The following is a 23,890-nucleotide window of genomic DNA, read 5'->3' on the forward strand; positions in this document are numbered from 1 at the left end:
TGTAAAACAGGCTGAGGATACCTACAGCGTCTGTGTGAAAATTCAGTGAGGGACTACATCTGTGTGTATACAACAGTGTCTGGCACACCGTGTTTGATAAATAGTGGCTAATATGATTAACTGTGTGTTCACTTTATGTGAATATTCTTAGTGTTGCTCCTGGTCCTAAGTGTTGCTCCTGGTACTAAGAATGATAAATTAGGAGCATTTTGTTAATCAAGCCCCAAGCTTTGTTAGCCTTCACAAGCAAATTGATCCTTTACACACTTTTTAAGCCCTAAATTTCCAAATGATGTTTATCACCTTGCTGCCCCTCCCCCCAGCTCTTGTTTTGTTTGTTTATTTATTCTGAGATGGAGTCTTGCTCTATCGCCCAGGCTGGAGTGCAGTGGCACAATCTTGGCTCACTGAAACCTCTGCCTCCCAGGTTCAAGTGATTCTTGTGCCTCGGCTAGGATTACAGGTGCCTGCCACCACGCCAAGCTAATTTTTGTATTTTTAGTAGAGACGGGGTTTCACCATGTTGGCCAGGCTGGTCTCCAACTCCTGACCTCAAGTGATCTGCCTACCTCGGCCTCCCAAAGTGCTGGGATTACAGCCGTGAGCCACCATGCCCAGCCCCGCCCCACTCTTGTATTTTAACGAGAAGTTGGCAGGTGTTCCACCGGAGGGGGCTCACCCAGGTGCCAGAGGGAGCACAAGGCCTGGCTTTGTGCAGGCACAGGCTGCAGACTGGTCACAGGGCTCTCCTATCCTAGGCCCCTGGGCACCCCCTGAAGGTTAGCCTGCCATCAATGACCCAGTGAGTTGGGTTCTGGAGCTCACTTTTAAGGAGCTGTTTATACTCGATGAGATAGGAGCAGCCTGACACACGCCCAGAACCTCCTGCCCTTGACCCCACACTGCCCTCCCCACTCTCTCCGCCCTCTGCACACTGTGCTGCTCCCGCTGCCCACTCCTCAGACACTCACCCCCGGCTGCCTTTTTGTGTCTGGCCAGATGCATTAGAGGCCCACCCTTCAGGGTGCACCCTTCTACCCCCTACGCCATGTGCTGACCCCAAAATCCTGGGGTTCAGAGCCAGACAGTGATGAAGACACTCTCTCAGCCCAAATATGTGCAGCCCCAGAGCTCTTCCCATCCCCCCGCTTGCGCGTGGATAGCATGCCTGGGACAGATGCCAGCCCCCAGCCCCATGGTGTGAGGCTCCCTCAGAATACCTGGGTCCTGGGGAGACCTCAGCCACCATTGCCTGTGGGACTGGCCACGCTGCTCACCCTCTCTTAAGCCTGCACTCACCTACAGATAATGATCCCTGCCGGGCGACCATGAGAGGATGGCAAAAGAGAAAGTGCCCGGTAAATGTGTGTGTAAAAGATTGGCATAGCAGCCCTGTGTGTGCCAGGCTCCTAACCCAGGCAGCCTCAGACAGGGGACGCCAGGCTCTGAGAGTAGATGAAACCAGGGTTCAGAGATTCCACCGGGGAGCAGGGTCAAGCTGCCCTCTGGTGCCCCCTGGTTGCTGCCCGGGTCAGAGACACGCCACCTTCCCCCTTGAAAGCATTTCTCCCAGAGAAATGCTTCCCCAGCCCCAGTGGTCATGCTACCCTGCAGCCACTGCAGCCTCTCAGGCCTCCTCCTTTTCACTTAAAGAAAAAATTGTATGATTTTTAAATTTTTTGTAGAGACAGGGTCTTGCTATACTGTCCAGGCTGCTCTTGAACTTCTGGGCTCAAGTGATCCTTCAGCCTTGGCCTCCCAAAGTGCTGGGATTACAAGCATAAGTCACCACGCCCAGCCCCAGGCCTCCTCCTGAGTCAAGAGCCCGGGGCCCCCAGGTGCCAGCAGGGCCGGAGGCCTCAGGAAGTCCCTGGTAAAGGAGCTCCCAGGGCAAACAAGGTGACCAGCGTGCAGCACACAGGGAGGGAGTGGGGCTGTGGGTCAGCCCCCGGGGAAGCTGTGCAGAGGAGCTGTTTCCCGCTGCCCCTTCCCAATGCCAGAGCCCGGCAGGGCCGACATTACTGCTGCCTGTGGGCAGGACGAGGTGAGGGGCACTTCCTGAGGAAGAGGGGCTTAGAGGCCCTTCCCCGGACCCTGGGCCAGTCTTCAGGGCTGCCATCTCACAGACCCTTGATGTGGGGGCATGAGCTTCAGCGTGGCTCCCTGGCAGGCTCCACATGCTCAATGAGCTGATCTATGTGCTGAAAGGGAGACAGCAAGCCAGGCCTGAGCCCTAGCTTGAGGACTTCTGGGCCATGGCTTGGAGCAGATAACACAGGTGACTTTGGCAAGAAGTAAAGAGGGACTTCCTGGACATGGGGGCTGTTGCTCTGTACTAGAATGGGCTGCCAGGCGATGTGTTCCAGTCGGGTGGCACTAATTCTCAAGGAGAATCGCTGTCTCAAAACACAAACAGGCCGGACTTGGCGGCTCATGCCTGTAGTCCCAGCATTTTGGGAGGCCGAGGCAGGCGGATCACCTGAGGTTGGGAGTTCAAGATCAGCCTGACCAACATGGTGAAACCCCATCTCTACTAAAAATACAAAATAAGCTGGGTGTGGTGGCGCATGTCTGTAATCCCAGCTACTCGGGAGGCTGAGGCAGAAGAAAAGCTTGAACCCAGGAGGTGGAGGTTGTGGTGAGCTGAGATCGCGCCACTGCACTCCAGCCTGGGTAACAAGAGCAAAACTCCGTCTCAAAAACAAACAAACAAAAATTGCAAAAATAGTCCAGAGTCCCATGTACCCTGCACCCAGTTCCCCCTAATGTTCGCGTCTTGCATAACCACGGTACATTTGTCAAAACGATGAAATTAGCATTGATTCAACACTATCACCAGCTGCAGACTTCCTTTGGATTTCACCAGTTTTCCACTAATGCACTTTTACTCTTTCCAGATCCAGTCCAGGGCGACCAGGGTGCATCTAGCCATCGTGCCTCCTCCGACGTGAGATGGTTTCTCAGTTCTTTCTCGGTTTTCATGACCTTGACCCTTTTGAAAAGCACCGACGAGGCATTTTGTGGGTGTTCCTCCACTTGGGTTTGTCGGATGTATTTTTCATGATTAGACTGGAGTTCTGCATTTTTGGAAAGAATAACATGGCGAAGAAGGGCCCTTCCCATCACGTCATATCAGGAGTAGGTAATTTCAACACAATTTATCACTGGTGACATTAACCTTTGTTTCTTGATCAAAATAATGACTGAAGGTTTCTCCACTGCAGCGCTGCTATTTCCCTTTCCATACTTTGTTAGAAACGTGTCACTAAGTCCAGACCACACTCAAGGGGAGGAAAATTAAGCTCCATTTCCTGGAGGGGAGTTCTCTCCATATATTATTTGCAATTCTTCTGTACAGAACTGTACCTTCGCTTCCATTTGCTTATTTACAATGTATTTTCATTATCTCCTGTCCCCTCCCTCCAAGCTGAGTGGCTAGGTGAGCTTCTCCCCGGGACGTGTGCTAAGGGAGGGCTCCATCCCTGTGCTTTCTCCTTGCATTTCGTGAACTATACCACAATCATTACTTTCCTTGTGAGCTTCCTTACCATGGGACAGTTTTTAAAAAGCCATTTATTGAGCAGTCGTTGGCAGGCACCTTTGTCAAGTATTTTTATGAGCATGATCTCATTAACTCCTGTGACATCCTGTGCTTATAGTTTCCATTCCCATTTTACAGATGAGAAAACAGGCTCAGAGAGGTTAAGCTACCGGCCCACGGTCACACAGGAACTGTCACACCCATCTCTTCCCAGTGTCCAGTCCAGTGGCTGGCAGCATATCCAGCTTCAACAGGAACTTGCTTACTGAAGAGCAGCCCACATGTGAATGGGCATAAAAAAGCAAAACAGCAAAATCCCAGGGGGTTGTCCGTCACTGCCTCTGGGAGCTGAGCCTATAGTCGGAGTTCGGTGAGTTCAGTCCAGGGTCTCGCCCCCTCCTGCCATGGCCCAGCACCATCAAGCAGAAAGAGGGGTCCTTCTTGTGGTGGAGTGAGGGCTCCCACTTTTTCTTTTTCTCTCTCTTTTTTTTTTTTTTTAAAGACGTAATCTCACTCCATTGTCCAGGCTGGAGTGCGGAGGCATGATCTCGGCTCACTGTAGCCTCCACCTCCTGGGTTCAAATGATTCTCCCACCTCAGCCTCCAAGTAGCTGGGATTACAGGCGCCCACTACCACACCCAGTTAGTTTTACCCAGGTTTTCAAGTTCCCACACAGCAGTGGTAAACTGGGGAGAGCACGGCTAGGGTTAGTGAAAGGAATGACGATTCCGTCCAAACCGCAAGCGCCAGATGATTGCAGATGGGGGACTGCGCCTCTCTCAGCTCCCCATGCCATGCAGAGTGGCCCAGAGCGACTCAAGGGGACCCAGCATGGATCTATGAGTGACACTGAGCCAGGAAGGTGTCTAGGGAGGGGCTGCAGACCAACCTGGGCACGAGGCCTCTTTCTAAGCCCACCCTGGTTAAGTGCTTTGCCAGTTTCTCGGGGAGGAGCAGCCTCAGCCTGCACTGGGCCTACTTGGTAGAGGTTTCCACGGTCTTTGGTGTTGGAGCCTCCAGTTTAGGGCAGAGACAAGTATAAACTGACCAAGCACTAGAAGAGATGCCCACATAAGGACTCCTGGGAGGGGTACCGACTGCAGCCTGGGTGGCGGCTGCTGGGCAGAGGTGGAGCTGCTGTGGCTACGGAACAGGCCAGCAGGAGGAGCCAGTGGTGATGAGTGCCCTGGTGCCAGAAAAGTCCCTGGCAGAGGGCCTGGCCTGCCTGGGGGAGGCTGGTGACTCCTGGTTCCATTGTGGTCAGCTCTGAGCCAAAGGCTGGCCTGCCTCAGATGGCGCATTTGCTTCAAGTGGTTAAAATTCGTTTTTGTGCTGAGTCAGGAGGCTAGCCGGTTTGGGCCTCCCCGCCCCCAACGCTGAGTGGCACCCAGTACCAGTCATCAGCCTGAGCAGAGAACTGGGTGAGTGCCCCCTGGCTCTGCCCAGGGGATAGGAATGACAGCAGCGTCCCAACAGATTCCTGCTCGGGGCCTGCAGGGATCCACACCAAGTCGCCCTGTGAGATGTTTCTCCACTGGTCACTCTGCCAGTGCCTTGAGCTCCTGGCCTGGCTGGCCCTGCTGCCCCGTCTGCACTGGTGCCAGCACCACGCTGGGTCACTGGGGAAGTCGGGCTGGCAACACACCCAGATGCAAGCAGTTGGCTGAGGAGATGGGCTGGGTGGCCACGAGGACCCCTGGAAGCCTGCCCTCCCAGGCCAGTCGGCGGTTTGTGCTGTTGCCCAGTGACATGCTGGCCTCCTGAGGCTTTCTTCTGGGGCTGCTCCTGGGGCACTCTGTCCAAGAGGTGGCAGGGTGGTGCTGCAGTGTGGTTCGGGGCGGGCCTCAGCGTGAGCCTGGAGGCAGGGCGTCTAGTCATTCCTCTGCCCACACTTTGAGTAACTGGACAGGCTGCTTCTGTTCTGTGTCTCCATTTCCCTTTCTGTAAGACACAGAGATTGGACTAAATCAGTCATTCTAACCACCACGATTCCTGGACCAGTGGTGTCAATATCATCTGGGAACTTATTAGACATGCATATTTGGCAGGGCACAGTGGTTCATGCCTGTAATCTCAGCACTTTGGGAAGCCGAGGCCGGCGAATCACCTGAGGTCAGGAGTTCGAGACCAGCCTGGCCAACATGGCGAAATCCCGTGTCTACTAAAAGTACAAAACTTAGCCAGGCGTGGTGGTGGGTGCTTATAATCTCAACTATTCGGGAGGCTGAGGTGAGAAAATTGCTTGAGTCCAGGAGGTGGAGGTTGCAGTGAACTGAGATCATGCCATTGCATCCCAGCTTGGGCGACACAGCAAGACTCCATCTCAAAAAAAAAAAAAGGCGTTCAGATTCACAGACCCAACGGAGACCTGCTCAGTCAGCAGCCACGGGGTAGGCCCGGAAATCTGTATTTGAACGTGCCTTCTGGGCTCATGCTTGAGAATCACTGGCCTGGACAATGGCCTCAGTTTCTTCCTATGCTTATTTCAATTTGTTGGGCACCCACCACATAGGAGGGTCTTGTGCTAAGAGCTGGAGAATGCAAAGGTGGATGAGGTATGAAGCTAGTACCAAAAGGTCACCTCTGTTTCCTGGGTGGCTGCCTCCTATCTGTCCTTAACACCCAGCTCAAATGATGTCTTCTTTGTGCACTGTCCCAGACCAGCCCTCCCACCAGTTCCTCAGACACGAGTAGGCAGCTCCCACCTCTTCCCCCGATACCTGTGCCAGCACGGCTCTTGGTATATGGGATATTTGTGAGTCTGTTTCCTGCTGAACAGTAGGGATGGGAAGGGCCGAGGGTGGTTCCTGTTCCTCCACCGTCCCACAGCCCTGAGCACCAAGGGGTCCCCGTCCCCACCACAGACTGTACTATTCCAGCCTCTGCAAGGCCCCTGCCAAGTGCCCATGTCCTCAAAGAAGCTTTCAGGGCCCACTACACCCATAGTGCCATTCTGGGGCTTTCCTTTGGCAAAAGTTGCAGATTGGGCCATGTGGCTCCTCTACTCTGAGCCTAAAAGCTTAAGCCAACCTGGTTCTCCCTCTTGGGAGGTTTGAAGACGTAACACACAGTGAGGTTGTAGCCCAGCCTGGAGACACAGAAAGAAGGCTGAGAGCAGCCGCCGAGGCAGCCAGAGCCACGCAGCAGGTGTGTCCAGTGCGGGGAGGGGTATGGCAGCCATAATAGGAACAAAGCGCACCGGCTTCCTCACCCTCCCCGGAGTGATCGGACTGAGCACCCCTTTTTGTGCCTGGTGGGAGCTGCCCGCAGCCCCCTGACTCTGGACCGGCTTACAAGGACTCAGCACGTGCTCTTAGCAGCCCCTTTTCCAGGGGCAGGCAGCTGGGAGAAAGCAGCACTGGACCTGAGCTGGAGGGATGGATCCTGGGCCCTCTGCTCACTGGCCAGCAATGACGGGCAAGTGGCTTCACCTCTCGTCCCTCAGTGGCTTCATCTATGAATGCGGCTGAAATCAGGGGATCAAAAGGCATGAAGAGCTAGCCCCTAGCACGATACTTGGCCTACTTTCGGTATTTAATAAACGTCTTCTGATCTGGTCCTCCTTTGTGCCTCAACCACAACAGACACAGCGTCATGACGATTTCTCCCCCGAGCAAAGTGGCTTTGTGTGAAGTTGCTAGATCTGTGTTTCCTCACCTGTAAAATACGCAGGTTGACCTGGATGATCTGTGCCTCAGTTACCCCTACAGACCTCTCTGCTCACCATCGTGAGTGCCCCTAGCGGAGGGAGACAGGGGCCCTGGGGTGTTCGGAGGAACGGACACTCACTTCCAGTCAGGCATTGAACACATCAGTGGATTGGTGGATCTGTGATTCATTCATCCATCCATTCTGTCAACCATTTGTTAGGTCATTTGTCAACTAGACAGCCAGCCCAGCGGCTGGTCAGCTCCCAGCATGTTCTGGTCCTTGTACGGCTTCCAGCCCAGTAAGCTCAACCAGAGAGAAAGAGAACAGAAGAATGAGAATAAGCAAACTCCAACTGCCCACACCACCACACTGAGTGAAGGAAGCCAGACCCCAAACTGAACATACTACATGATTTTCTTTGTATTATAAAAGTGCCACACCCACACAAAAAGTGTCAATACACGCAAAACCAACCCACGGTGTCAGAAGCCATGATAAGGATTATCCTACGCAGGGGATCGGGGAAAGCGTAAGTAGTGGCTGGAAGGCAGCTCAGGGGCTTTGGGGACTCTGGTAATATTCTGTTTCTAAATCTGGGTGCTGGTGACACAGTGTGTTTGCCTAGTGAAAATTTATTGAATTGTACATGTAAGTTTTTGCACTTTCCTGTATCTATGCTATGCTACACTTCAATAAACATTTACCAAAAAAAAAAAAAAAAAAAAAAAAGGAAGAAGAAAGAAAAGCAAGAAAAAGCAAGGAAATGCACAGAGCAGTTAACTCAGCAATTCTGGTTCTAGGAGCTGCCTATCCTGTAGCGATCCTTCCACGTGGGCAAATGATGGAGGGGCAGGATGTTCCTGGAAAACTGGAAACCACCCGTCTTTGTTATTCAACAGAATGTTAAACAAATAACACATCACATTCCATATGATAGAATATTACTTAACCATTACAAAGAGGTTGATCGTTATGTACCAACGGCAATAAGCCCTAAGGCTGCAAAGTCAGCGAGCGAGTCCAGGAGGTACAGAGCACTAACCTCTGTAGCAGCATATGTGCATAGCCACAGGCTCTCTCTGGAAGGACACAGGAGAAAGTGGTGGCATTCTGACCTGCAGGCTCACACTCTCCCCTTAGGTCTGCAGGCCACATCCAGTCTGCCTGCCAGATCATGCTCTTCCCGAGGGCCTACGGAGCCAGGTGCCAGTGGTCTTAGTGAAGTCTCCAAGTGAATGATTCGCAAGAGTCTGTAGCTTACAAACAAATTGCCATCCCTCTGACTGTGGGCAGGACCAGAATTAGGGGTTTGGCAACGACCACAGCCTGTCTGTCCATCTGGAAGATGGGCTAGATGTGGGCAGAACAGGGGCTCATGGCTGAAGAGGTCACAGTACCCACAAACGCTTGCTGTCCAAGGAGCAGAAACAGAGCCTGGGACAAGAGAAGTCAGAGGGCCAGGTCAGGGAGAGCTGCTGCCGCCTTCTGTCCTGCAGGAAAGAAGACTTGGCAAGGTCACACCAGCAAAACAAGGATTTGTATCCAGGTCTGACTCCAAAGCCCAGGCACACTGCCTTCTGCTGAAGCATCAGCTATTTGGGGGTATCAGGGAGGGCTTCGCCGGGCAGTCATATGCAGTCTTTTTCTTTTGTTTTTCTTTTCTTTTTTTTTTGAGACAGAGTTTCACTCTTGTAGCCCAGGCTGGAGTGCAACAGCATGACCTTGGCTCACTGCAACCTCTGCCTCCTGGGTTCAAGCGATTCTCCTGCCTCAGCCTCCCGAGTAGCTGGGATTACAGGTGCCTGCCACCACGTCTGGCTAATTTTTTGTATTTTCAGTAGAGACGGGGTTTCACCATGCTGGCCAGGCTGGCCTCAAACTCCTGACCTCAGGTGATCTGTCCACCTCGGCCTCCCAAAGTGCTGGGATTACAGGTGTGAGTCACCATGCCTGGCCATCTCATGCAGTCTTGCAGGGTCAAAGCAGACAAGGGTTGGCGTGTTCCACGCAGAAGGAATGCTGCCTAGAAACAGGAGAGTGGCATCACCTTGGGAGGATAGGGTTCTGTATTGGGTCACTGGGGGCAGGAAGGTAGCAGGGAAAGCAATTTGGGAAACTGGTCAGAAATGATGTAGGAAGTGCTGGCTGGAGCCTGGTTACAAAGACTCATGGGTTCCTGGCCATGGAGCCTGAAGTCAGTTCTATAACTGTTTGGATTCCAACTGACGGCTTGAATACAGGTTCAGCTCCAGCTCTACTTCCAGAAGAGCATTCTGGCAGTAAGGTGATGGCAGATGGTAGGGCGTCTGGCTGGAGGGAGGGAGACCTATTGGGAGGCAGTGGCAACAATTCAGAAGAGCAGGTGGTGGCCAGGACAAGGGCTGGCATGGGTGACATAAGAGTTTGAGAGGAACTGAGAAGGAAGAAGGGCATGGCATAATTGGCAGAAGAAAGCAACTGTGGGAAAGGGAGGAGGTAAAGATGACGCTCAGGTTTCTAGATCAAGGAATAGGGTCTCCAGTTGTGCCCTTCACGGAGGTGAGAAATCCAGATTTGGGCAGAACCTGAGTTCAGTTTTTTGTTTGTTTGTTTTTTCAGACTGAGTCTCTGTCACCCAGGCTGGAGTGCAGTGGTGCGATCTCAGCTCAGTGCAATCTCTGCCTCCTGGATTCAAGTGATTCTCCTGCCTTAGTCTCTGAGTAGCTGGGATTACAGGTGCCCGCTACTGCGCCCGGCTAACTTTTATATTTTTAGAAGGCACGGGGTTTCATCATGTTGGCCAGGCTGGTCTCGAACTCCTCACCTCAGGTGATCCGCCCACCTTGGCCTCCCAAACTGCTGGGATTACAGGCGTGAGCCATCGTGCCCGGCCCTGAGTTCACTTTTAAGGACACAATTAGAGGTGCCCACAGGATGTTCAAGCAGGGAAGCTGCTAGATACCTTTGATTCGCTCGTTCACCTACGTGGATGAATTACACAGCCAGGCTCCCTGGCCTTGGGAGAGTCCTTCTGATGGGGAGACAGATGATAAGCAAATAACTGAAGTAATGGAAAAGGGACAGTTCATGAAAAGTGTTGTGAAGGAAGAAAACAAGAAGGCCCACGAGAAGGGGACTGGAGATCTCCCCAAGGGTGCGTTCGCTAGAGGAGGCCTCTCTAGGTGGACTGCACGTAAGAGCAAAGGGGACATATGGGGGAAAAGCATTCTAGGGAACAGCAGGTGCAAGGACCTGGAGACGGCAGAGGGGCTGGTGAGACAGGTGTCCAGGAGGAGGCCCGGGCTGCCCCTCGGGGGAGTGGGGAGAGTCGTGCGGCTGGAGACGGAGAGGCTGGGTCCCTGCAGGAGCTCACAAGCCACAGCGGGGAGCAGAAGCATTACGCTGAGTACAGTGGGAGCTACTGAAAAGGTTAAAGACCCCTGGGGGTGCTGAGTGGCAAGAGGCTGTGGGAGCTGGAGTGGACGCAGGGAGGCCAGTTGTAAGGCGAAAGCAGGAGTCCAGGCAAAAGAGAATATTCCAGTCTGTATCCAACACTTAACTTTTCACATACACAACACCCTGCACCCCTGTCAGAGCCTCCGGGGTCTTCATGAGAGCGGTTTATCACGGTTCACTTAAACCCTCTTACTATTTCAGCAAACACCTTCTCCTCAGCCTGCTCAACCCCTCTGCTCAACCAGAGTGGGCCCCGCAGGAACAAGTGGGGACCAGAGCCCTGCTCAGGTGAGTGGTGGGGCCCGGCCTGTTCCCTTGAGCCCAGGCTTCTCTGGCTCAGAGCAAAGCCCCCGGGTGCTGGGATTCTCTCTCTGCTCCCTCTCCCTGGATGTGAGCTTTTAAGGACGATTCCTCACTGCGGCCTCTGCCCCTTGCACTAAGCGCCAACACGCATCGCAGCTCAGCAAATGCGCGCGCAGTGGACAGACGGAGGGGTGACTCCTCCCTGAGATGAAGGCTGCGGCGACGCAAATAAACAGCATAGTTCCTGCTCTCCATGAACCTGGCGCTGCAAACGTGGACAAACCACACCAAGAGACGCCAGCAACCGAAATATAGGGAGAAAAAAAAAAGGTGCCCTGGACACCAGGCTAGATCTCTCCTGCAGGCTCGAGGACTGCCTGGAGGGGGCGGCGTTTTCTCGGGGCCTGGGAAGAACGAGCGGGGTTCAGCGGGCGTCTTTTGGGTGACTGCCCGTCTCGGCTTCCCCTGACCCCGTAACAGAGCGGAAGGGGCCCAGAGACGCCAGAGGAGGGGCCTCAGCGGACACTCAGGCCGAGAAGCTCCGACTCCGGGTGTCTGCAAAAATGACCGGATGCAAGAATGTCGCCTAGAACCAGCCAGCTTTCCGACCTCTCAGGTCATGGGCTCACTCCAAAGAAACGAAGGGAGAGTGACAGAAATAAAAACAACGAAAGCCGGATTGAAGCCTCTACGTGGGTTTCCGCTACCGACTGATTCAGCCGGTGGGGCTAGAGGAGGTTCCTATAAGCGCTGTCCCCCCTCCCCGCACCGAGCCCGAACCCCGCCCTGGGATTTCCCCAGGCGCCGCCGCCGCCGCCGCCGCCGCGCCGCCTTCTCCGCCCCGCGGGCCCCCGCGACCTTTCCCTTACTTTCCAGGGCCTCAGGCCCCGCCCCTCGCTCCGACCAAAACACGTGCCGCGTCCCGCCCTGCCCGATCACGCCGCGGCCAGGCTCCGATCACGCGGCCCCCCGCGGCGCTCATTGGCCGGCCGGTCACGGGCCCGGTGCGAATTGGCTGGCGGCGGCAGGCCCCGCCCCGACGGGGGCGCGGTGTATTTTGGTTCGCCTCCGCGCCCCGCCCCGCCGGCCGCTCCCTCCGCAGGCGCCCCGCCCCTCCCGCGCCGCGAGGGCCGCGCCGGGGCAGAGCCGCGCGGGCGGGCGAGGCGCGTGCCGGCCGCAGAAGCTCCGGGTAGCCGCCACCGCCGCCCACCGCGCACGTGCGGCCGCTGCTGCGCCGAGCTTACGCCCCGCGGTCGCTTTGTTGCTCCCGGCTGTCCGGCACGATGCACACGCCGGACTCCGCGGGCGCAGACGACGCGCGCGCAGTGAGTAGTGGGGCTGCCGCGGCTGGACTACTCGTCTGAGCGAGGGGCGAGGCGGGGAACGCGGTGCGGGACCCGTGGGCCTGTGAAAGCGGGAGGTGGGGCGTGCGGGTCCTCGCTGCGGCCGCGCCGGTGGGGGCCTGGGCGGGCTTTGGAGCCGGGCGGGGCGGCGGCCGCGCGGGGCGCGCCCGGGTAGGTGGGGGCGAGGAGGGGGCGTGTGCCCCGCGCAGCTTTGTCTCGCGCTTCCTGGGCGGCCCCGCCCCGCTGGCCCCGCGGCTATTTCCAGCCATGACGTCACCCCGGTCCTGTGAGCCGAGCGGCCGTTGGGTGGGGGAGCGGCTGGCGGGAACGCGGCACGCGGCCTTGGGGGGCGGGGCAAGAGTTGCTGGCGGGAACGCGACCGTGGGGGCGGGGCAATAGCGGCTGGCTGGAGTGCCGCTCGGCCCTTGGGGCGGGGCAAGGTCCGGGGGCCCGGGCAACGACGGGAGGCGGAAGCGCGGCACGACCCTGGGGGCGGGGCAACCCCTGGAGGCGGGAACGCGGCACGCGAGCTTTGGGGGCCCTAAGCGTCGCTACCCGGGGACTTCGGGGAGGTATCCGTGGACGTGGGCCGAGTGTGGGCCTCGTGGTGTGCGGGCACTGTGGGCCGGGCCCCTTCCCGTCCGTGTGGTGAGCGGGCCTCGGCGCCTGGTTCTGTGACTTCACAGGGGGTTTGGTGGCGCAGCCTGCGGGACAGAGGCCGGGGATTTGAGGTGGCCTCGTCTTGTTTGATCTTGGGGAACCCGGGCAGAGGGAAAGTTTTGATGCTTTGGTGCATGGCAAATTGAGAGGAAACGCGTATCTTCGTACATTTAACGTTTCCTTTCCGTTTTCTTTTTGAGACGGTCTCTCGGTCTGTCTCCCAGGCCGGAGTGCAGTGGGTGTGCGATCTCGGCCCCCGTAACCTCCCTGGGAGGGAGGGAGGGATATTACTCCCTCTCAGAGTAACATCACCTTCTCACCCCCGGATTAGTTTTCTTTTGGAAGAGATCAGTTCATTCCAGCCTCTTCCTCCTCCTCCCCTTCCAGATTAAAGAGACGGTCTGTAATCTCAGCACTTTGGGAGGCCGAGGTGGGCGGATCACCTGAGGACGGGAGTTCGAGACCAGCTTGACCAACATGGGGGAAACCCCTCTCTATAAAAAATATAAAAATTAGCTGAGCATGGTGGTGGGCGCCTGTAATCCTGCTAGTAGGGAGGCTGAGGCAGGAGAACCGCTTGAACCTGGGAGGCAGAGGTTGTGGTGAGCCAAGATAGTGCCACTGCACTCCAGCCTGGGCAACAGAGCAAGACTCTGTCTCAAAAAAACAAGGCTGGGCGCCTGTAATCCCAGCACTTTGGGAGGTCAGGGCGGGTGGATCGCCTGAAGTCAGGAGTTGGAGACCAGCCTGGCCAACATGGTGAAACCCCGTCTCTACTAAAAATACAAAAAATTAGCCAGGCGTGGTGATGGACGCCTGTAATCCCAGCTACTCGGGAGGCTGAGGCAGGAGAATCGCTTGAACCCGGGAGGTCAGGAGTTCAAGACCAGCTTGACCGACATAGCAAAACTCTCTCTCTACTAAAAATACAGAAATTACCCAAGCGTGGTGGCGGGCACTGTAGTGAGCCGAGATTGTGCCACTGCACTCTAGCCTGGGTAACTGAGCGAGACTCCATCTCAAAAAAAAAAAAAAACTGCAAAGAGATCTCTCTGGGATCGTGGCAGGTTTGCTTCCTGTCACCACCTGCTAGCCTTGGGACAGTAACAGATGACTTCTGCTCCGAATCTGTGGAGGGAACTGGTGGAATCGCCATGGGTCCTACCTGCTTGGGGCATAGAGGGAAGGCGCCAGAGTCCCTGAGAGCATCTGTAGGGACACTGCTTTGGCGGCTTTGCCGCTTCAAAGAGCCATGGTCAGGGCACCTCAGCTACTGGCAGACTGACTAGATGGCCTCAGTGTTGGCTCCTCTTTCCTGGGCAGCTGCTTTACCCCAGCCACTGTTTGGCTTGCACCTCAGGAGTTAATTTTATTAATCATTTACCCAAGAAAAATACAAACTTATTAGCCTTTTTTAAGAGTCAAGATTTTTGGTGGCAACACTTGCCATCTTAGTTTTGTCTTTGAAATGTTGGCTTAAAAGCCAAATTGTCATGAGCATTCCTTGAACATCTTTTACTACAGCTGGTGTTTGTTGCTATGGAGTATTGCATGTGCATTACCTGCCTAGTGTAGGCCTCTGGTGTGCATATCCACATGCCCATCATGGGTGGCCTTTGTATTTCCCCTGCACTGAGAAGCCATTGTGTTGTGTCACCTTTAGGTTGACATCATGGACATATGTGAGTCCATCCTGGAGAGGAAGCGGCATGACAGCGAAAGGTCTACATGCAGCATCTTGGAGCAGACAGACATGGAAGCTGTTGAGGCTCTTGTTTGTATGAGCTCCTGGGGTCAAAGATCCCAGAAAGGTGACCTGTTGCGGATAAGACCTCTCACGCCTGTCTCTGATTCTGGGGATGTCACTACCACTGTGCATATGGATGCAGCCACACCTGAACTACCAAAAGACTTCCATTCTTTATCAACTCTGGTAAGAGGAGGTGGGAGAGGAGCATTTTTGTGAAATGACTAGAGTAGCTGAACTCAGTGTGTTGAATTCCTTCAGCTGGGCACGGTGGCTCAAGCCTGTAATCCCAGCACTTTGGGAGGGTCAGGCAGGCGGATCACGAGGTCAGGAGTTTGAGATCAGCCTGACCAACATGGCGAAATCTCATCTCGATTAAAAATACAAAACTTATCCCGGTGTGGTGGTGGGTGCCTGTAGTCCCAGCTACTCCAGATGTCTGAGGTAGGAGAATCGCTTGAACCCAGGAGGCGGAGGTTGCAGTAAGCCGAGATCGTGGCATTGCACTCCAGCCCGGGCGACAGAGCGAGACTCCATCTCAAAAAAAAATAAAAGAACAAAAACACTCTTCATTCATTTCTGAAAAATGTGCTCTTTCTATGGATGGATCATACCTTGCTATGTGGTTAATGTCCGTGGGATGAAACCTACAGATTAATGTGAGAAAGTGAAATTTACTTCCCCAGGGGAATCTTGGGGTGGAGCTTAGGTTCTCCTGGTGACCCAGCCTAGTGTCAGGATATGTGGGCAGCAGCTAGAGAAAGCATGTGCTTTGACATCAGATTGCCTTCGTTGAGTGCAGTAAATCACTCTCGTTTTTGGTTTTTTAATTTGCTGCATCTGTGAAAGTACTTGGAAAACTTGCATCTCAGCTTGGAGAAGTTAAGAATGGTAGGTTGCTAACAGAAGTGGAGATTGTGATTGTCCTGGGCTGGAAGCTTTCTCTGAAAAAAGAGTGTAGAAAGCAGATTTGGAGAGGGATGGGAAGGGCCTGTGGGTTTTCAGGAGGGTTGCAGAAGTGGTGGGCCTGGCGGCCAGGACCTCCCCTCAGAGTTCCCTGCATTGGGCTCCTGTGTAGGTTTGGGAGAGGTAAACACTGTGGGAATAAGCTGAGACAGCAAAGTGCCCCATGCAGCCTTGAAACCCACTGGGATGTTGAAAACAGGGTTAGCTGAGTGTCTAGACGATCTGTGTAAAGGTTTTGGGAGCATTGTGATGAATTCAGTCTCTTTTAAAATTTAAAGCAACCTTTTCACATGGTACTTTTGTTTTTTAAGTGTATAACGCCTCCTCAGAGCCCTGATCTCATGGAGCCATCGACAAGGACACCTGTTTCTCCCCAAGTAACAGATTCCAAAGCATGCACAGCCACAGACGTCCTCCAGTCCTCTGCCATAGCGGCCACAGCGCTGAGCCGGGGCGCAGAGAGGGACTTCCTGAGTTTGGAGCCAGTGCCCAGCTCTCCCTGCAGGGCCATGGGGACCAGCGTGATCCGACACACTGGGGAGAGCCCTGCTGCCTGCTTTCCCACCACCCAGACTCCAGATTGCCGGCTTTCTGACAGCAGAGAAGGAGAAGAGCAGTTTCTGGGACACTTTGAAACTCTACGGGACACACACCTCACAGACACTTTACTCAACACTAACTTGGTGTCCTGTCAGCCCTGCTTGCACAAGTCTGGTGGCCTGCTCCTCGCTGACAAAGGCCAGCAGGCAGGGTGGCCTGTTGCAGTTCAGACTTGCTCACCAAAGAATTATGAAAATGACCTGCCCAGGAAAACCACTCCTCTGATTTCTGTCTCTGCTCCCCCTGTCCTTTGCCAGATGATCCCCGTGACTGGACAAAGTGGCATGTTACCAGCTTTTTTGAAGCCCCCTCCCCAGTTGTCTGTGGGGACTGTGAGACCCATTCTAGCTCAGGCTGCTCCAGCGCCTCAACCTGTGTTCGTGGGACCTCCGGTGCCTCAGGGAGCTGTGATGTTGGTCCTGCCCCAGGGAGCCCTGCCTCCGCCTGCCCCCTGTGCAGCCAGTGTCATGGCTGCCGGGAATACCAAGTTGTTGCCCCTTGCCCCTGCTCCAGTGTTCATCGCCTCTAGCCAAAACTGTGTCCCTCAGGTAGACTTTTCCCGAAGGAGGAACTATGTTTGCAGCTTCCCAGGTTGCCGGAAGACCTACTTCAAAAGTTCCCACCTTAAGGCCCATCTTCGCACTCACACAGGTAAGCACCAGGGCAGGTAGGGCATCGGGCACACCAGGAAGCACACTTTGAGCCGCCTTTGGGTGGGAGGGGATCGTGAGAACCCCTGGTGAAGGTGGAAGTGTGGCTTTTTCTTTGGTTCTGAAAAGCCTGCACAACCTCGTAAGGGTGGGGTGGTTATCACAGCCATCAGGAGTTTGCATACAGAGCGCTCGCCCTGGAAGATAAAATGTAGTATAATTCTGTTACTGTGTCTTTTGGTAGCTTTTAGAGTGACTCACAGTGCCCCCTTCTGTGCACATTGCAGTAGATGTTTCATGTGTTCTGTTTTTTTTTTAAGAGAACATGCATTCACATTCAGTAAATATATCTCACCAGTGTGACTCATGTTTATTGTGGGAAAAGGTCTGGCCAAACTATAGAAAAGTTCAAATTCTAAAATATTTTTTAAAAGAGTATAGTTTTCTTACCTCTGAGAGTAGTTTTTAATTTAAGTTGCGCAAGAAACTATGCTGACCTAATGATCTCTCTGTTGTCTAACCAGCTCTGTTCAATAGAATTTTCTGCGACGGTGGAAATGTTTGCTGTCTGTCCATTAGGGTAGGCACTGGCTGCTCACACTTGAAGTGTGGCTAGTGTGTCTGAGGAACTGAATTTTACATTTTTTAATACTTGAAGTTAAAATAGCTCCATGGGACCTGGGGCTGCCCTGCCGCCCGGCAGTGGTCTGAGTGTTGCTGGATAGAGAATCGCTTCAGTAGGTGAGGGCACCATTTCTCAGGGGTTTTGCGAGTTTGTGTTCTGTTGCTCTGATCGTGGTAGCCTCCATGTGTAGAATGAAGTGCAGTCTGGTGTTCAGACATTATAAGAAGAACTCTACTACTCCATTCTACTGAGTGGCTGTTTGCTTTGAGGATAAGGCCAAACTTGGCCCATGAAGTACTCGCCTCTGCCCATGCAGAAACAGCCTCCCCAATGTTCCGTATCTGATTCCATATTTCCACCCTTCCCCCTTGGCCCTCTGCCCATCTCTGCTTACTGAAACCCTCGAGGGCCTTCCTAGGGTTAGTTACTGGATTGTTTCTCTATCTTCCTTTCTTCTTTGACCCTGGTGGTTTACTGTAGGTCTTACCGTATTCTCCCTTTGTTTTGTAGTTATATACTTACCTCACCTGGATATATTCCTGGTGCTTGGTACAAGGGCCTAACACTAGGCAGTAAATGAGGGTTGGTCATTTGCATGGCAGATGGACGTGGGGCTGTGTCAGGGAACGGGACCTGCTCGCCGCTCTTAACGGGCTGGTTGACTCAGTGAGCTCTGCATTTCACCGGGACTCTCCAAGGGAACTTCACATTATACCAGAGCACAGCTTCCAAATTTGGGGAAGTGACTGAATGAGGTTTTACTGTTTATTCAGTTTTCCTTGGTAGAAGTAGTGACAGAATGACCTGCAGTGATTGAAACAAGCTACTTCCATGTTTCCTAAAGTACTTCCAATTCAATGACAGGCGTTGCATGGGGACTCAACGCCTGTCATCCCAGCACTTTGGGAAGCTGAGGTGGGCGGATCACGAGGTCAGGAGTTGGAGGTTCAGTCTGACCAACATGGTGAAACCCCGTCTTTACTAAAAATACAAAAATTAGCTGGGACTAAAAATACAAAAATTAGCTGGGCCGGCTGGCACACGCCTATAATCCTAGCTGTTCAGGAGGCTGAGGCAGGAGAATCACTTGAACCTGGGAGACAGAGGTTGCAGTGAACGGAGATTGCGCCATTGCACTCCAACCTGGGTGACAGAGCAAGACTCCATCTCAAAAAAAAAAAAAAATGGCCAGGCATTGTGGCTCATACTTGTGTTCCCAGCTCTTTGGGAGACCGAGGCGGGCAGATCATGAGGTCAAGAAATTGAGACCATCCTGGGCAACATGGTGAAACCCCGTCTCTACTAAAAATAAAAAATTAGTTGGGCTTGGTGGCACGCTTCTGTAGTCCCAGCTACTTGGGAGGCTGAGGCAGGAGAATCACTTGAGCCTGGGAGACAGAGGTTGCAGTGAGCCGAGATTACGCCACCGCACTCCAGCCTAGTTGACAGAGTGAGACTCTGTCTCTAAAAATAAAAATAAATAACCGTAAGAGTTCTGAAGAATCCGCTTCTGTGCCATTTTGTAAACTTGGAGTTTTGGTGAGAAGTAGAAATGGGCAAGTTCAACTTGGATAAGATTGCTTTTATATATATTTCTACCAACCTGAAAAATCTTTAAATTGGAATAAGGTAGAGTGAATGGATGCTACTTTTTTTTTTTTTTTTAGACGGGGTCTTACTCTATCGCCCAGGCTGGAGTGCAGTGGCACCATCTCGGGCTCACTGCAAGCTCCGCCTCCCAGGTTCATGCCATTTTCCTCTCCTGCCTTAGCCTCCCGAGTAGCTGGGATTATAGGTGCCAGCCACCATGCCTGGCTAATTTTTTTTTTGTATTTTTAGTATAGACAGGGTTTCACCGTGTTAGCCAGGATGGTCTCGATCTCCTGACCTCGTGATCCGCCCGCCTTGGCCTCCCAAAGTGCTAGGATTATAGGCATGAGCCACCAAGCCCAGCCTATGCTACTTTTTTCCTCTTTTTTAGACAGAGTCTCACTCTCTCCCAGGCTGGAGTGCAATGGCATGATCTCCGCTCATTGCATTCTCGGCCTCCCAGGTCCAAGTGATTCTCCTGCCTCAGCCTCTCAGTTGCGATTACAGGCGCCCACCACCACACCCAGCTAGTTTTTGTATTTTTAGTGGAGACGGAGTTTCGCCATCTTGGTCAGGCTGGTCTCGAACTCCTGACCTCAGGTGGTCTGCCTGCCTCGGCCTCCCAAAATGTTGGGATTACTGGCGTGAGCCACCGTGCCTGGACGGATGCTACATTTTTTATTTTTATTTTTTTGAGATGGAGTCTCATTCTGTCGCCCAGGCTGGAGTGCAGTGGCGCAATCTTGGCTCACTGCAAGCTCTGCCTCCCGGGTTCACGCCATTCTCCTACTTCAGCCTCCTGAGTAGCTGGGACCACAGGCACCCGCCACCAAGCCTGGCTAATTTTTTGTGTTTTTAGTAGAGACGGGGTTTCACCGTGTTAGCTGGGATGGTCTCGATCTCCTGACCTCGTGACCTGCCCACCTCGGCCTCTCAAAGTGCTGGGATTACAGGCATGAGCCACTGCACCTGGCCGGATGCTACATTTTTAATTAATTTATTTTTGTTTTTTGGTAAAGATTGGATCTCACTTTGTTGCCCAGGCTAGTCTGGAACTCCTGTGCTCAACTGATCCTCCCCAGCCTCCCACAGTGCTGCGATTACAGGCATGAGCCGCTGTACTTGTACTTTGCCTGATTTATTTTTAAATATATTTTGAAAGATTAGCTTGAAATCTTTGCGTGCTAACATACTGCATTTTAAATGTGGGAGGAATAAATGCCTTTTGGAGGATTTCTTGACCCAAATCATCCAATTCCGGAATAATGAGATATCACTTTCTTCTGAGTTTGATGGATGTGATTTTAAAACGACGTGAATTAACCCCTTGAATAAGGTGCTCAGCATTTCCTTTCTCTTTAATATGTATTTTCTCATCTCATAGGGGAGAAGCCTTTCAACTGCAGCTGGGATGGCTGTGATAAAAAGTTTGCTCGTTCGGATGAGCTATCTCGCCACCGTAGAACTCACACAGGGGAGAAGAAGTTTGTGTGCCCAGTGTGTGACCGACGTTTCATGCGCAGTGACCACCTGACGAAGCATGCCCGGCGCCACATGACGACCAAGAAGATCCCAGGCTGGCAGGCAGAGGTTGGCAAGCTGAACAGAATCACCTCTGCAGAGAGCCCAGGGAGCCCACTGTTCACCATGCCAGCCTCTGCCTGAAAGGTTCCCTGGGATATCACTCATGGGGTTTTTAAAAACCTTCTTTTCAGGAATGGAACTGCTGGATTTCTCTCCCACTGCCTCACCCAAAAAAAAATGGTCTTGGGGAGCTAGGGGGAAGATCGGGGAGCTGGTTTTGATGAAAGTATGTTAACTTTCCTTTCCACTTGGGACCCTGTTCAGTATCTTTTGTAGTTTCAGAAGATTTTTTGTTTTGTTTTGTTTTTTTAAAGAAGTGGTAGAAAATTTGATAATCTAAATCACCAGCATTCAAACAAATATTTCGGCAATAAAGTTTACAAAATGGATTTTTACGACCTTTCTATTGATGTTTTGTAGAAATAAGACAGGGTACTAATTTTTATACTGTTTTTTATAAAAATATTTATATTGTTGGTGCTCAAATCACCAATTTCTAGCTAGATCATTTTGCAACCTTCTTTTCAGCATTTAATAACAAAGTTTTTTATAATGACCCATCTTTTAGTAAACTTGACATGTTATTCCACCAAAAAAATCACAAGTTATCTGGCCTTTGAGATCTTTTTGGAATTGGACCTGGTTGAATAAGGACCTCATAAAAGGGAAAAATAAATTTTGCAGTCAGCTTCTTCATAACATTTTCAAGGAAATTCTAGGCAATCATTCCTGTCACCCAAGAACTAGAATTTTGGTTGACTGGAACTAGTGAGCTGTGTCCCTGGTGTGTCATGAAGGATGGACCCCAGCAAGTAACATGAGCCACTGGGCAGATCCCAGGGACCAGTACTTGCTGCAGGATCTAGTCTATGTGTAATAGTCTTGGCCATGGCTCTGCTGAAAGCAAGCCATTCAGTTTCTTGTTTGTACCTAAGACACCAAAAAAGATAAACACTGAAATCCAGCCGCTTTGTCCATGGTCAGTTGACTCCTTTTGCTGTGGCTGCATCCATACTGCATTGTGGGTAGGGTAACTTTCCAGAAAAAAGAAATGTCTGCAGTGGTTGGATGAACTTTCTGCCAGAGTACAGCTCAGCTGAGATGAGATTCATGTGCAGGCAGGCAGTGCCAAGATTCTGCTGCTTTTGTTTGCCAAATACTAGAAACGCAAGGAAATGCAAGTTACGCTAAATGGCGGTAATACTACCCAACTGCCTTTCTGTTCATTTTGTTTGAAGGAAACTTTTTTGACCAAACAGAATATTACTTGGAATGGTGTGTTTTACAGTCTACCTAGAAAATGGACGTTTTTCAACTGTGTGAGCACATGTCATAGATAAACGAGAGAATGTGGCCGCCTGTGTTCAAGAAGCCACTGACACTGGTTTTTGTTAAACATTGGAAGTTCAGGCAATGGAATAAATGTAGGAACCTACAGAACATTGCACTAATTTAATTTGGTAGCCTGGGAAATTTTTTATTGTGCAGTATGTATTTAAATTTTGTCTGTGTGTTAATTATCGGCATTTACCTTTATTAAAATGATGGTAAGGTGGAATATTGAATAAAATTAGGTTTTGTGTTTTATTTTTTGTAGTCTGATAAAATCTCCACCTGGTCATTCATTCATTGTTACTTGATACCCATTAACTTGCCCCTTAGTATCAGCTGTTACTTGGCACACATGTGTTTTTCAGAGGTTTTCAGTTTGGACACTCCATAGGTGAGTGTCCTGTCGTCGTGAGACAGTGCAGTTGCTGTCTTATGTTGTGCATAGTTCGTGTTTCCTCACCACCCAGTCCTTTCTCCTGCTCATCACAATAAGCATAAACATTTTTGTACACTATAAATGGCATCAAATTTGGATATTTTTCTTTTTCTTAATTATGACATGCAAGGTAGTGTTAGTCCTGCTAGTATTCTGGTGGATAAGGTCTTTTGAGTATTTGGTTGCTTGTCACAGAACATTCTCCAAGTAGTGCTATTTCTAAAGAAGAGATACAGGTTGAAAATGGTTTTAATTTACACTTCCATTTCCTGATTACATTTGGAAATACTTTGTGTAAACCATCCCCCTTCCACCTCCATTTGTCTGTTGAAAGATTTTAAGTTGGAAACAGTTCCTGTCTGAAAACTATTCTGAGAACCACAAACCTTGTGTGTGGATTCAGCATGGAGCCCCTCAGCTGGCGGCTGTGGGTGCTGATGGCCGCTGAGAGGCGGGCTCCCCTCGTGCACTTTATTGCCTGGGCAGTTTTGCTTCATCTTTTGTGACTTTGAGCCTTTTAAGTAGTTTGAATAAGACTTAAAATGTTTCATAATTATGTTTTATGTAACAGATTTTGACATTATTTAAATGAGTATGTAATGTAACTTTTCTTTGAATCATATAAAACTTGATTTTAAACTGGACATGTGTCCTGTGTCATTTAACTGTGCCTGGTGGCCTAAGTATACCTAGAGAGTGTTTGGAAGAGTCTATAAAATTCATGGTGTATTGGCTCAAACTAAACTCTCCTCTTTGTTTTCTGGAGTTTTACTCTGTTTCTTTAGGTTCTTTGGAGGGTCCTTTCCGGAAAAAAATGTGTGAAGAGCTGGGTATGGTGGCTCACACCTGTAATCCCAGCACTTTGGGGAGTTGAAGCAGGAGGATCCCTTGAGCCCAGGAATTTGAGGCGGCCGTGAGCTATGATCACACCATTGCACCCTAGCCTGAGAGACAGAGCAAGACCCTGTCTCAAAAAGTCAACATGTGAAGTGGCCACTCTGGCAGTGGGTCGGGTCCAGGCAGACCCCGTAGTGTGCCGGGTGACCCTGTGGCCGTCAGTGCTCATGCCCTTTCTGTGTCAGGGGGTGGCTGCAAAGAGGTAGAACTGAAAGTGGTTTTCCAGCCACTCTGGAAGAAGTGCTTGGAAGTCTCTTCCATTATTTCCTTCCACCCCCGGCCCAAGATTACAAAGTACATCATGAAGCCACAGGCTTCACTCTTCTTCCTCCTTTTCCTTCCCAACTCTTGAAACTAAAGGCTGCCATATCCCCAGAAAACACAGCCCCTGGCCACCTCGGGAGGTCTGATTTGTCCCTCACCACACAAAAGGTCTGATTACGGAGCCGCTTCCTAGAGGGAAGTATTAGAACTGCAAGTGTGATTGTCCTCCTCGTGGCAACTGACAAGACTTTTCTCCTGCCTCTTT

At 51.8% G+C, this 23,890-nt stretch overlaps 1 protein-coding gene and 1 long non-coding RNA gene across 4 annotated transcripts; one reads left to right on the top strand and one right to left on the bottom strand.

Moving 5' to 3' along the window:
• Positions 1 to 346: 346 nt before the first annotated feature.
• LOC140713288 (uncharacterized) lies at positions 347 to 11,945 on the bottom strand. Its single transcript, XR_012095199.1, has 2 exons — positions 7,332 to 11,945; positions 347 to 5,483 (listed from the first exon to the last, which is right to left on the bottom strand). It is a non-coding gene; the product is annotated as an uncharacterized lncRNA (long non-coding RNA).
• Positions 11,946 to 12,047: 102 nt separating this feature from the next.
• KLF11 (KLF transcription factor 11) lies at positions 12,048 to 23,108 on the top strand. Of its 3 annotated transcripts, none has more exons than XM_007971507.3 (4): positions 12,048 to 12,256; positions 14,598 to 14,867; positions 15,959 to 16,898; positions 20,497 to 23,108. In XM_007971507.3, the coding sequence occupies exons 1-4, from the start codon at positions 12,215 to 12,217 to the stop codon at positions 20,775 to 20,777; spliced, it is 1,533 nt and encodes a 510-aa protein (XP_007969698.3). In that variant the 5' UTR covers positions 12,048 to 12,214; the 3' UTR covers positions 20,778 to 23,108. The 3 variants fall into 3 exon arrangements, with proteins under 3 accessions (XP_007969698.3, XP_007969700.3, XP_072878877.1); XM_007971509.3 differs by lacking the exon at positions 12,048 to 12,256 and adding an exon at positions 12,695 to 12,922; XM_073022776.1 differs by lacking the exon at positions 12,048 to 12,256 and adding an exon at positions 12,754 to 12,846.
• Positions 23,109 to 23,890: the final 782 nt, after the last annotated feature.

The sequence above is a fragment of the Chlorocebus sabaeus genome, chromosome 14 (genome assembly GCF_047675955.1).
Source record: "Chlorocebus sabaeus isolate Y175 chromosome 14, mChlSab1.0.hap1, whole genome shotgun sequence".
NCBI classification, from domain to species: Eukaryota; Metazoa; Chordata; class Mammalia; order Primates; family Cercopithecidae; genus Chlorocebus; species Chlorocebus sabaeus.